Source organism: Salmo trutta, chromosome 12, assembly GCF_901001165.1.
Source record: "Salmo trutta chromosome 12, fSalTru1.1, whole genome shotgun sequence".
Taxonomy (NCBI): domain Eukaryota; kingdom Metazoa; phylum Chordata; class Actinopteri; order Salmoniformes; family Salmonidae; genus Salmo; species Salmo trutta.
The window spans coordinates 51,556,079-51,570,227 of NC_042968.1; the positions used below are offsets into that span (position 1 = coordinate 51,556,079).

At 39.6% G+C, this 14,149-nt stretch overlaps 1 protein-coding gene across 1 annotated transcript; it reads left to right on the forward strand.

The window, feature by feature from the left end:
* Positions 1-7,530: 7,530 nt before the first annotated feature.
* LOC115203764 (glutathione S-transferase theta-3) lies at positions 7,531-12,197 on the forward strand. The gene is made up of 5 exons (XM_029768739.1): positions 7,531-7,790; positions 10,141-10,228; positions 10,423-10,573; positions 11,073-11,249; positions 11,699-12,197. Exons 1-5 carry the CDS (start codon positions 7,679-7,681, stop codon positions 11,894-11,896), a joined length of 726 nt encoding a protein of 241 aa, XP_029624599.1. The 5' UTR covers positions 7,531-7,678; the 3' UTR covers positions 11,897-12,197.
* Positions 12,198-14,149: the final 1,952 nt, after the last annotated feature.

Genomic DNA, 14,149 nt, shown 5'->3' on the forward strand with positions numbered 1-14,149 from the left:
AAACATGTTTAAAACAATATAAATGTGTTATTTTTATGTTGAGACCAACTGGAAATGAGCCATTAGTCGTTTTGTTAGCTAGCTTGCTAGAAGGCTGCTCAAAGTCAGAGCGTGCAGGAGAGAAGCTGTGCGCCCGGGTGAATGGGAGCAATGGATCACTTTAGGTTAATGTGAATGTTTTTTGTGATCTGAAGCACTATTTTGTACCTAATGTAAACGGTTTATAATTTTACATGAAAAGACTCATTACAATTGACTTAAACCCGAAGCTAAATGTGTTTTATTTATATTTTTCACCCTTTCAGGGGTGTAACACGTTCTGGTACGCTTTCATTATATCACAACAATTTATTTTAAATATAAATGTTACATTTTGGGGATTGTGAAAGGGACTTATGAATGAAATAATAATGACGTAATGACAGTCATTAGTCCATGTCCTTAGTTAGTGACCTTCAAACGTAATATTTGACACTACTCTGTGTAACAATGTGTTGACTTGACCAAAATGTAGACCATTATTGTATGGAAAAACAGCATGGTGTGTGTGTGTGCTGTCACCTAAGAGAGATGGCTGAAGTGTGTCAGTGAATGTGAAAATCTATTGATTAGCTCTGGCACTGTCTGAGACAGATCTGCGTTAATACCACTTAAAACAGACTCTCTCTCGCAGGCATGCTTTGTTTTTTTCAGATTTCAATCTGAGTGTGCACATCAAGTTGAGTTGAGGATTTAGTCTGATGTTTGGACTGTTTGGTTCATGAAATAATAATATAAATACATTAATCAATCCTATCTTAAGAAATAACACATACTTACACAAAATGGCCATGTTTCAATTTGCTATTTAAAAATGTTATACAGTATATTATTGTACATTGTGGACAATTCTGAGGCGCTGTGATGATGTATGTTCTGAAATGCAGGCAATAACAATGAATTAATTGACATTCAACATTGTATCTTATTTGAGTGTAGGAAAGGGAGTTGGTGGGGTGGTATAGAATGCAAAAATATAGAAACAACATTGAAATTAGGATTACAATGAAAAGAACCCAAGGAACACATAAATTACCCAGATGCTGGGTCATTCCCCCAATCTCAATTTGCTGGGTTTATATCACAACCCAAAACATTAGGTTTTTTAACCCAGCAATTTAGTCTAATTTACCCAGCAGCTGGGTCAAGCGCTCAACCGAAGGGGTTGGGTTAGAAGCACAAAATAACCAAATGCTGAGTTTGTCCAATATTGACCCAGTGCTGGGTTGTCAAAATTACCCAATCTGGGAAAAATAATATGAATTGACGTATTAGGCATATCTCAATTTCTACCTTTTTAAGATGCAAAATAAAGTGTTTTCAGTAATTGTTATCAGTATCCTAATTTTGTTTTTGTGTATCCTAATTGTGTTTTCTGATTTCAGTACATGCATTCAACAAGCTTTGGACAAAATACTTTCACTCAAAAAGGCAGTCGTTCTGAACTGGGTTTGATTCAGTTTTTGTGCGATTTACGGCAATTTAAAATATATTTTAAACTTAAATTGGTTGAAATCTTTTGCTCAGTTATCACTTGGCTCATGTAAAACATTCTGTAGTTGCCCCTTTAAACATCCCACGGTCAACGTCCCCATAGTGTTCACATTTATCTCATGTAAATGTTGTAGCTACATAAAAAGATTAAATGCATATTTTGGGGGGAAATATCCAGTCTTTGCTCTTTTCATCATTACCATGCTGATGATTTCAAGTTGTATAGAATTTATTTTGATCTGTTAAGACATTGAATACATGTTTAGTATATTAACTACATTTAGTATGTTTCGTTTTATCTTTGAGAAGTAAGTTCATTTAAAGTAGTATGTGTTTTGGTTTATTTAGATACATTTCAATGTTACCACACATTAACCAAAAACCTGATCTAATTTGCGTATACTGAGTTTACAGCAAACAATGTTCGTCACAAATTTGCCAGAAGTTCACAAGTTGCTGCAAATTTACCGCAACAGTTTGCCAAAAAGCAAATTTACATGTGAAAATATGAGCTTGTTGCAAATTTGCGACAAATAGGCCAAACGTTTGCCACAACTGTTTGCCAGGAGCCTGTTTTTTCGGTAAAGGGATGACTGGTAAATGTCTCAAATGCTGTTAAATTACAAATCTTCCCAGTCATTTGTCCGTCGCCAAGTTTTCCTAGCTGAAACCCTGATATACAGTTGAAGTTGGAAGTGTACATACACCTTAGCCAAATACATTTAAACTCAGTTTTTCACAATTCCTGACATTAAATCCCAGTAAAAATCCCTGTCTTAGGTCAGTTAGGATCACCACTTTATTTTAAGAATGTGAAATGTCAGAATAATAGTAGAGAGAGATATATTTAAGCTTGTATTTTTTTCATCACATTCCCAGTGGGTCAGAAGTTTACATCCACTCAATTAGTATTTGGTAGCATTGCCTTTAAATTGTTTAACTTGGGTCAAACGTTTTGGGTAGCCTTCCACAAGCTTCCCACAATAGGTTGGACGAATTTTGGTCCATTCCTCCTGACAGAGCTGGTGTAACTGAGAAACAAATCTTTTAAGTCTCCTGAGGGGGAATAGGCTTCACGACTGTCTTGGTGTGTTTGGACCATCATAGTTTGTTGGTAATATGGACACCAAGGAACTTGATGCTCTCAACCTGCTCTGCTGCAGCCTCGTTGATGAGAATGGGGGAGTGCTCGGTCCTCCTTTTCCTGTAGTCCACAATCATCTCCTTTGTCTTGATCACGTTGAGGGATAGGGTGTTATCCTGGCATTACACAGCCTATAGGGAGGAGGTTAGAGACCTGGCCATCTCATCATTGTCGGTGATCAGGCCTACCACTGATGTGTCATCGGAAAACTTAATGATGATATTGGAGTCGTGCCTGGCCATGCAGTCATGTGTGAATAGGGAGTACAGAAGGGGACTGAGCACGCACCGCTGAGGGGCCCCAGTGTTCAGGATCAGCGTGGCAGATGTTGTTACCTACCCTTACCACATGGGGGCGGCCCGTCAGGAATCATCAAATTTATTTATATAGCCCTTCTTACATCAGCTGATAACTCAAAGTGCTCAGAAACCCAGCCTAAAACCCCGAACAGCAAGTAATGCAGGTGTAGAAGCACGGAAGGAAGTCCAGGATCCAGTTGCAGAGGGAAGTGTTTAGTTCCTGGGTCCTTAACTTAGTGATGAGCTGTGAGGGCACTATGGGGTTGAATGGTGAGCTGTAGTCAATGAATAGCATTCTCACATAGGTTTTCATTTTGTCCAGGTGGGAAAGGGCAGTATGGAGTGCAATGAAGATTGCATCATCTGTACACTTCCTGGTAATCTGTCTGGCCCCACGGCCTTACTCACATCGGCTACGGAGTGCGTGATCACACAGTTGTCCGGAACATCTGATGCTCATGCATGCTTCAGTGTTGCTTACAATTTAGCTCGCCTGGTAGGCTCGGGCAGACACTGGGCAGCTCGCGGCTGTGCTTCCCTTTGTAGTCTGTAATAGTTTGCAAGCCCTGCCAAATCCGACGAGCGTCTGAGCCGGTGTAGTACGATTCAATCTTTGTCCTGTATTGATGCTTTGCCTGTTTGATGGTTCGTCTGATTTCTTATAAGCGTCCGGATTAGAGTCCCACTCCTTGAAAGCGGCAGCTCTACCCTTTAGCTCAGAACTGATGTTGTCTGTAATCCATGGCTTCTGGTTGGGTTATGTACGTACGGTCACTGTGGGGATAACGTTGTCGATGCACTTATTGCTGAAGCCAGTGACTGATGTGATGTACTCCTCAATGTCATTGGAAGAATCCCAGAACACATTCCAGTCTCTGCTGGCAAAACAGTCCTGTAGCTTAGCATCTGCGTCATTTGACCACATCTTTATTGACCGAGTCACTTGTGCTTCCTGCTTTGGTTTTTGCTTGTAAGCAGGAATCAGGAGGATAGAGTTATGGTCAGATTTGCCAAATGGAGGGTGAGGGAGAGCTTTGTATGTGTCTCTGTGTGTGTAGTAAAGGGGGTCTAGAGTTTTTTTCCCCACTCTGGTTGCACTTTTAACATGCTGGTAGAAATTAGGTAAAACTGATTTATGTTTGACTGCATTAAAGTCCCAGGCCACTAGGAGCACCTCTGGATGAGCATTTTCCTGTTTGCTTATGGCCTTATACAGCTCATTGAGTGCGGACTTAGTGTCAGCATCGGTTTGTGGTAGTAACTAAACAGCTACGAAAAATATAGATAAAACTCTCTTGGTAAATAGTGTGGTCTACAGCTTATCATGAGATACTCTACCTCAGATGAGCACAACCTCAAGACTTCCTTAATATTAGACACAGACCGCCACCCCTTGCCTTACTGGAGGCAGCTGTTCTATCTTGCTGCTGAAGCGTAAACCACGCCAGCTGTATTTTATCCATGTCGTTGTTCAGCCACGACTCGGTGAAACATAAGATATTACAGTTTTTAACGTCCCGTTGGTAGGATATTCGAGTTTGTAGCTCGTCTATTTTTTGTTATCCAATGATTGCACGTTGGCTAATAGGACTGATGGTAGAGGCAGATTACCCACTCGCTGTCGGATCCTTACAAGGCACCCCGACCTACATCCCTGATATTGTGCCACCCAGAAGCAATGATGAAGATGGTACATGACAGCTATTTGACAAGTCCAAAAGCCTCTTCAACAATTTTTTTTGTATGAAGTATAATAAACTGAAATGTTGTATAGACCTTTATCTTTTGTTCGGTAAAAGTACATGAATGTGTGAGAAACGGATGAGCAAAAACGTGGGATTTTATCATATATGCAAAAACTTGCCCTTTTGAATTTTGTCTAAAGTTAGTAGTTAGTAGCGTAGTCAAGGGTGCATCATGCAATATTGGCACTCTACACTTGAGACAGACCAAGCGGAACAAAAGTAAACCTTGAATTTTGAGGTTTGAAATATCCTTCTGGTGGCCAAGTTTACATATTTTAAGAAATGCCATTCATTGGTGGTTTTAAAGTTTAAGATATTTGATAGGCTGATGCAGAATTTGTTACAGGAAATAATCACTGTCACCTGCTCAGGTTAACAGGGCATAATGTGCCAGGTTATGTAATGAAAACAGCTAACGTGTAGCATTTCATCATGTGCAACAACGTCAACAATTTTAATTGGCACATTTTAAGACTGAGAAAAAATAATTATGGGCCCTTAGTGTCATCCTCAGTGGTGTAAAGTACTTAAGTAAAAAAAAAAATTTTAAGTTCTTAAGTAGTTTTTCGGGGTATCTGTACTTTACTTTACTATTTATATTTTTACATTCCTAAAGAAAATGATGTGCCTTTTATTCCATACATCTTCCCTGACACCCAAAAGTACTTGTTACATTTTGAATGCTTAGCAGGACAGGAAAATTGTCAAATTCACACACTTATCAAGAGAACATCCCTGGTCATCACTACTGCCTCTGATCTGATCTGGCGGACTCACTAAACACAAATGCTTTGTTTATAAATTATGTCTGAAGGTTGGAGTGTGCCCCTGGCTATCTGTAAATAAAAAAGCAAGAAAATGGTGCCATCTGGTTGATTTAATGTAGGGAATTTGAAATGATTTATACTTTTATTTTTGATACTTAAGTATATTTAAAACCAGATACTTTGACTTTTACTCAAGTAGTATTTTACTGGGTGAATTTTCTATTAAAGGTATCTTTACTTTTTACTTTGGTCATCCTAAAGACAGGTTCTCATTCAAACAGGGTCACATAAGACAAACAACTTTAAAGTTGTTTGTCTTATCATAATTTCATAGCTACCCAACCTACTGAGAATTTCTGCAGCTTTATATATGGGTGATTTTCCAAATACGGGATTTTTTCTGTCTCAGGGTTAGATTTTTAAGATCAAATGTTAATTTATTCCACGCTACAGCATACAATGATATTCTAGATGATTCTGTGCATCCACAGTGTGTTTGCTGCAGCTTGTTCCAGTCGCTCATGAGTCTGACTCAGTAGACTGCAGCCAGTGAATAATAATTTGTTTAATGTCAACCAGTGTTTCCAACCCTGTACATGTATTTCTGCCTAATGCATTGAAGCCCTGTCATACTCGTGTGTGTGTGTAGGTGGCAGGGAAGTCAGGCGCAGGAGAACCCAACGTGGTGTAACTGGAGTAGTTTAATTATTATTAAACAAACTCCAAAAAACCAACGTACATAAAAATAAACATGGGTACACATACTCGCCGCACACCTATACAAATACACGAACACAATAACCACAAACAATCTCCGACAAGGACATGAGGGGAAACAGAGGGTTAAATACACAGCATTTTTCCCATATGTGAACCTTTTATATGCTTGTTATTAAGATAATTCCTAAAATAATTTAACATATTGAAATGTTTCTGAGTATCACCAAGGCATATATGGACATTTAGACAGGACAAATACATATAATTAGGAAAACTTCAAAATAGTAAAAAAAAATAAAAAATAAAAACATGACTTAAAAAATAATGTGAAATGTTATATAAAATACCTTAGACACAATTTCTGTTATTTCCTTTTCAACTAAAATAGCATATTTTATGACTTGGAGGTAATGACATTTCCCCTCGGGTATTTGTGGAAACCGATAAAAATCTTTATATAGCTTAAATAGCATTTTCAACAACATTCAATATCCAAAAGTGCCCGTATTTGCGAAATCAACCATACATAGCCTGATGTTGTGCGGAGAAGAGGCTGCAGAGCTGTAGAGAAGTCAGGCTGTTGCTCCCCTAGTTGGCCAGCAGATGTAGCCAACAAGCAGCCACACTGTATTTTAGGGCAACCCCAACTAAAAGGGTAACCGAACAATTGTATTTTAGTTTAATTCTTGTAACGTTTTTCATAGTAGGTCACAATAAATTACACATCACCTTGAAATGCATTTGTTGTAAGAAATGTTCTATAGAAATAAAGTTTGATTTTATCAATGTTACATAGATCATGAGCTAACTGTCTGCATGTAGCCTAGTTAAGTTATACGGAAGTCCATGCAACATTACAGTTACGCAATCATTTCAATTGATGAAAATCTTGTTTCGTGTTACATGTGTGCATTTTTAACCACTCAGTCACCAGTGGTGGTTCTAGACCATTTTAACTGGGGGGGGGGGGGGGGGGGGGGGGGTGCAAGCTGGGGCAAGTTGTACTGTTAGAGGGGCCAGTTACATTAGACATTATTGTTGTCATATCGTTTTCTTCACTGCATTGCAGGCATTAGCAGGCAAAAGACCATGTTCATAATCATCATCGTTGCCACTGTCTAATAACGGATGTAAAAAAAGAACGATAGCAAAAATGTGTTATGTAAAAATGATTTCATACTCCACATTTAGGGGGGCCACAAGGGGTCCAACATTGTTGTCACAGGGGCACTGCCCCCCCCCCCCCTCCCAGAACCGCTAGTGTCAGTTACATTATCATTTTCTATGCGTTCTGGAAAGTGGGCTTGCACCAGAGTTCCAGTGAGAAGGATCGGGGATCCGCCTCACGCTCCAGGGGTGTGGTATATAGTTCCTGAATAGAAGTAGAACGGTTCCATAAATTCTAGAAGTCAGTCGGGGTTTAGAAAACGTGACCGTGAAGACTATCTTTTTTTTTGCTTTGTATTAAAGATGGCTTTAGAAATGTATTTAGACCTTTTCTCACAGCCATGTCGCTCTGTGTATATCTTTGCCAAGAAAAACAACATTTCTTTTGATTTTATGAAGGTTTCACTTTTGGAAGGTAGGTTATTGTTTTTATTTTAGAGACTGTGCTTTTAGAGTAGCCAACTTCATTCGAAGATTTTCACTGTTAATAGAAGGTTATCTAAAGTTCAGTAAAAAGTCATTTACAGAAGTAGCCTGAAAAGGTGTTTTTCTGAAGTTGGAAGTTTAAGTCAGGTAGGCATCTATTCTTCCTTGCACGCAAGTAGCCTAGTCTGTTGTAGGTCTAGTCTACCCTAACCCTGTCCTGGGTTTCTCAACTCCGCGATACAGCTTGTACTCCCAAGCCATAAGACCGCTGAACAATTAATCAAATGGCTACCCGCACTATTTACATTGACCTCCTATCCCCTTTTGTTTTTGCACTGCTGCTACTCGCTGTTTATTATCTATGCATAGTCACTTTACTCCTACCTATACAATACCAGTCAAAAGTTTGGACACACCTACTCATTCAAGGGTTTTTCTTTATTTGTATTATTGTCTACTTTGTAGAATAATAGTGATGACATCAAAACTGTTAAATAACACATATGGGATCATGTAGTAACCAAAAAAGTGTTAAACAAATCAAAATATATTTGAGATTCTTCAAAGTAGCCACCCTTTGCCTTGATGACAGCTTTGCACACTATTGGCATTCTCTCAACCAGCTTCACCTGGAATGCTTTTCCAACAGTCTTGAAGGAGTTCCCACATATGCTGAGCACTTGTTGGCTGCTTTCCCTTCACTCTGAGGTCCAACTCATCCCAAACCATCTCAATTGGGTTGAAGTCGGGTGATTGTGGAGGTCAGGTCATCTGATGCAGCACTCCATCACTCTCCTTCTTGGTCAAATGGCCCTTACACAGCCAGGAGGTGTTTTAGGTCATTGTCCTGTTGAAAAACAAATGATAGTCCCACTAAGCACAAACCAGATGGGATGGCGTATCGCTGCAGAATGCTGTTGTAGCCATGCTGGTTAAATGTGCCTTGAATTCGAAATAAATCACTGACAGTGTCACCAGCAAAGGACCATCACACCTGCTCCTCCATGCTTCACCATGGGAATCACACATGCAGAGATCATCCGTTCATCTACTCTGCGTCTCACAAAGATATAGCTGTTAGAACCAAAAATCGCAAATTTGGACTCATCAGACTAAAGGTCAGATTTCCACCAGTCTATTGTCCATTGTTCATGTTTCTTGCCCCAGCAAGTCTCTTATTATTATTAGTGTCATTTAGTAATGGTTTCTTTGCAGGAATTCGACCATGAATGCCTTATTTACACAGTCTCCTCTAAATAGTTAATGTTGAGATATGTCTGTTACTTGAACTCTATGAATCATTTATTTGGGCTGCAATTTCTGAGGCTGGTAACTCTAATGAACGTATCCTCTGCAGCAGAGGTAACTGAGTCTTCCTTTCCTGTGGTGTTCCTCATGAGAGCCAGTTTCATCATAGCGCTTGATGTTTTTGCGATTGCACTTGAAGAAATGTAAAGTAATGATGGACTGTTGTTTCTCTTTGCTTATTTGAGCTGTTCTTTCCATAATATGGACTTTGTCTTTTCCCAAATAGGGCTATCTTCTGTATACCACCCCTACCTTGTCACAACACAACTGATTGGCTCAATCGCATTAAGAAGGAAAGAAATTCCACAAATTAACTTTTAACAATGCACACCTGTTCATTGAAATTCATTCATGAAATAAGCTGGTTGAGAGGATGCCAACAGTGTGCAAAGCTGGTACCCCCTGTATATAGCCTCGTTATTGTTATTTTATTGTAACTTTTTATTTTTTACTTTAGATTATTTAGTCAATATTTTCTTAACTTTGTTGTTGGTTAAGGGCTTGTAACGGTATTTGGCGCATGTGAGAAATACAATTTGATTTGACTGGTTTAAGGGGAGGAGACAGGTTAAAGAAGGATTTTTAAGCCTTGAGACAACTGAGACATGGATTGTGTATGTGTACCATTCAGCGGGTGAATGGCCAAGACAAAATATTGAAGTGCCTTTGAACAGGGTATGATAGTAAGTGGCAGGTGCAGCGGTTTGTGTCAAGAACTGCAACGCTGCTAGGTTTTTCATGCTCAACAGTTTCCCGTGTGTATTAAGAATGGTCCAACCCCCAAAGGACATCCAGCCAACTGGACACAACTGTGGGAAGCATTGGAGTCAGCATGGGCCAGCATCCCGTTGGAATGCTTTCGACACCTTGTAGAGTCCATGCCCCTACAAATTGAGGCTGATTTGAGGGCAAAAGGGGGTGACACTTAATATTAGGAAGGTGTTCCTAATGGTTTGTACAGTACACTCAGTGTAGGTGGCTTATTACAGAAGTAAGTCTGTCATGTATCTCTGTCATTCACTACATTTCAGGAGAGCAGTATGGAGAAGAGTTTGGGAAGATCAACATGATCAGGAAAGCTCCTGCAATCCGAGATGGAGACTTCTGCTTGGCTGAAAGGTTGGAATGACAACATTGAGTTGAGATCAACCATCTCTACCTTATCTCATGAGGCAATGTAATAAGACTACTTAACAAATCCTTTGTGATCCCTGGAGTAGCTAAACATATCCTCATTCTGATTTTAGTAATGATTCTAATACAGTGGTGAGGTAAAGAGTTTCAATGACTAAACGGGCCAATCATCTCTGCAGCATTGCCATCCTGAAGTATCTGGCAGAAAAGTACCAGACCTCAGACCACTGGTATCCAGCCGATCTGCAAAAGCGTGCCCGTGTCAATGAATACCTGTCCTGGCAGCACATGGGCATACGTATGCATGGCTCAAAGATGTTTTGGCTCAGGGTAAGTGATGCTACTACATGATTTGATTTAGAATTGTTTTCAAATTGTTCTTTGGACTTTGTTCAGTCCAACCTAGATAGCAATGTTTACTCAGTAGCATATTAACATCCTTTTTTCCTGTGGTCAAATAAAGTCACACACCAAGAAGATTTAGGTAATAATAATGGTATTATTAACCGGTAAATGTTTCCAGTGTTCCATGTTAGATGTGTGTGCGCGGGCAGTAGTTTGTGAAGAAATAGACTACAGCGTACACATTGCCAAAGCATGAGACTGTGGCCCTTTGAGTTTCACTGATGGAAAACAAATCCCACTACAAGCATTGTTATAAGAATTTGCTGCAGAGCTGTTTTGTACCTCTGTGTCCAAATACCTGTTATGTTAGATTTTGAGAGATGAGGTTGATCTCATGCCTTCTCGTTTTTCATGGCATAATATCAAGTTTCGGGAAATCAACACGTTTGTGTTTTATATTATAAAAAGGCTGCCTGTGTTGTAGCTCTTGATTCCAAAGATCATGGGTGTGGAGGTCCCCAAAGACAAGATGGATGGAGCCCTGGAGGACCTAGAAGGCTCTCTGAAACTCATTGAAGAAAAGTTCATTGGGGACAAGCCCTTTATCGCAGGAGAGCAGATCTCCTTGGCCGACCTGGTGGCCATTGTTGAGATCATGCAGGTGAATTTTTTGCAGATCTTGTCTCTTCTTGCTTCACTGTAGTAGATTAGACCAAGTACGTTTTACATTGACATTCTTTGTCATTTACCAGACACTCTTATCCAGAGCAACTTACAGGCGAAATTAGGGTTTAGTGCCTTGCTCAGGAGAACATTGACAGATTTTTCACCTAGTCGTCTCGGGGATTCGAACCAGTGACCTTTCGGTTCTTGGAAAAACACTCTTAAAACCCCTTAGCTACCTGCAGTGAAATGTCCAAATCAATGACTAAATCTGTGTCTTAGGTCTTTGGTTTGGAGCTGCTTGTTTCCACAAGTGTTAACTAGAACAATTATCGATATATGAAACAAGTATGAATCATCACAAACCTAACAACAATCAATTTTGTTGTAATATATTGTTATATTGTGGGCCTTCTGAGTGTATTTCTGCGTTTTGGTATCCCACAGCCTGTCGGTTCCGGCTTGGATGTGTTTGAGGGGAGACTTAAGCTAAGTGCCTGGCGAGACAGGGTTCAGGCGGAGATCGGGAAGGAGCTGTTCGATGAGGCTCACCAGGGGATTCTTGCGTCCCAGGAAATGGTCAAGAATATGGACAGCAGCAAGATGCAGGTCTTCAAACCCAAGATCTTGAGATTCTTCCTCTGAATGCTCCAATGACAGTGCAGAGTAATTCAAATTAAGCTGGTCCTCAGAGAAATAATCAAACTTGATCTGTTATTTAGCCACTATGCACCATGTAACATAATGCAACATAATAACAACATAATAACAAAAACAGCTACATTTCCTCTATGGAAAACATTTCCTGTTAGTGCCAATTACATACATTATTTTTATTCTAATGTTCTAAAAAGCTTTCACTGTTTTTGATTGACTGAATAACGTATTGAATTCAGACAACCAGGTTTAACGTTTGCAAACAATATATTATCTGTTTCAAAGTTGACTGGGTGGGTGTCCATTTTTTGCTGTCTACATTCTTATGAATCTGTGTGCAATTTACTCATACTGGCTCTTCTTTCACAACAATTGACCATAGACTAGAGAAGTCTGGCACGCAATAGTGCCTTGTTAGCTGTTGCGTAAAACTATCATGCACCCCAATGGGGAGCTGAAATATGAGATACCTTTTCCTCTCACTCCCTGTGTGGAATTCCTGCAAGTTATGGTGCGTGGGCCGTTCTGTGAAATGTTGGCAGGGATACTTCCTTATCTCATGGGAGAGAGGAAAGGAATCAACAGCTGGTATTTACCTTCTCCCGACCTCATGAAGTTGTACCCATAGCCCTATAGCACATGCATTTGTGTTAGGGGAAGAGTTAAGTATTGTGTCTGATGTGTCTTCTAAACAATGTTCTGTGTGTTGACACTCCACTAACTTTAACACCAGAAGGCCAGTGTGGTTGGTCTTCTATAATTAAACAGTCTTATTGTTTCCTTGCTATGTTGTGAAATGTGCTTATGATTGTGTAGTATTCCAGAGTGGGGATTGCCCTATCTGTGCCAAAAAGGTCAATATGTCTTGGTTGAGGTATAGCGCATGAGTTTTGTCACTGACACTATACTTCTGACCTGGGACATGAACCCAAGGCTATTCCCTTTCTCTCAATAAATTCCCCATGCAAAAGCAAGCCTTACAGACTGGGGGGATTATCCCACCGCTACCACCAGTGTTGCAGTTGAGGTGGAGTAACTTGAGTGGGGCTTGACCTTGCAAATTGCAATTATGGGTGATCATCACTCTACCACATGTACCATAAGGTTTAGATATCTTGGTAGAGGTGGTACACTTTCCCCTTAAATCTGAAAAGCGACTTGTGTCAATTCTGATTTGGTCGTCAAGAGACCAATATTATTTGATTCTAAGAGCCTGGCATAATGTGATGTAGCAACCATGCACATTGTATGTCTACTAACTAGACAGATGTAATTCAGTAAATTGTAATTTGTATGTAACAGATTGGTGTGCAGTAAGCCTACTCACCTACCACCACCCACAGTTTGTCCAAAGCAAATTGGTTATTGCCTATACCAAATCTATGATGGACCTGTCAATCTTTGAGTCAGACTTTTACTGCGCTGTGAACTCATTTGACATTTGCCATGCTAGATGGTAGGCCATATGAAACATTGTGTCTGCTCAAAGTAGCCAGTTTCATTATTGGGAAATAAAACTGAGCCGCTACAATCCAAATGTATGCGGAAGACAAAGGCACTGGGAACTTCCAGTGGGAGTGAAAGTTCAGCTGAATGTTCAATTGTTCCAAAACGTCTGACATGCAGGAATGATATAAAAAATGGTCAGGCTATCCTGGTTCTGTCTAAGGATACAAAATAGCGTTTTGAATCCTATGAGGCAGCAAACATGATGAAGAGAGGGGATGTTGTGCGTCCCTTGTCAATGTTTTTTAAATATTCAACGCTGAGAATTATTGTCATAAGGAGCTTCAAGGTTGGAACCCTCAACGGAATCACGCAGGCTTTAGTGATTGCATATGTGATCAGGTAAGTGTCGCATAAGGACTAATAATACCAGATTTTAAAATAATTTCTTAAAGCTAGAATCCTTAATTGAAAAATAAAGCTGTCAACCACCTCTGTTTTGGTAAAATGTTGAGGAATGGGCTTAGAGAAATGTAATCACTCAAATGCATAGACAGAGCTATGAATGCAAGGAGTGACCGACTATTCCATGATATCAAAATTATAGTTTTAACCATGTTTTCGGGCTATACAGTGTTTGTTTATATTTACTTTGTTTACAAACATTGGAGTAAAACAAGCTTACATTTCAGGTTCTGATGGTGTACGACCGTTGAACTAATCTCATGAGACATTTACAGGATATATTCTTTCAGAATAAATGGGTATATATCATTAATATATTAGTCCAAAAAT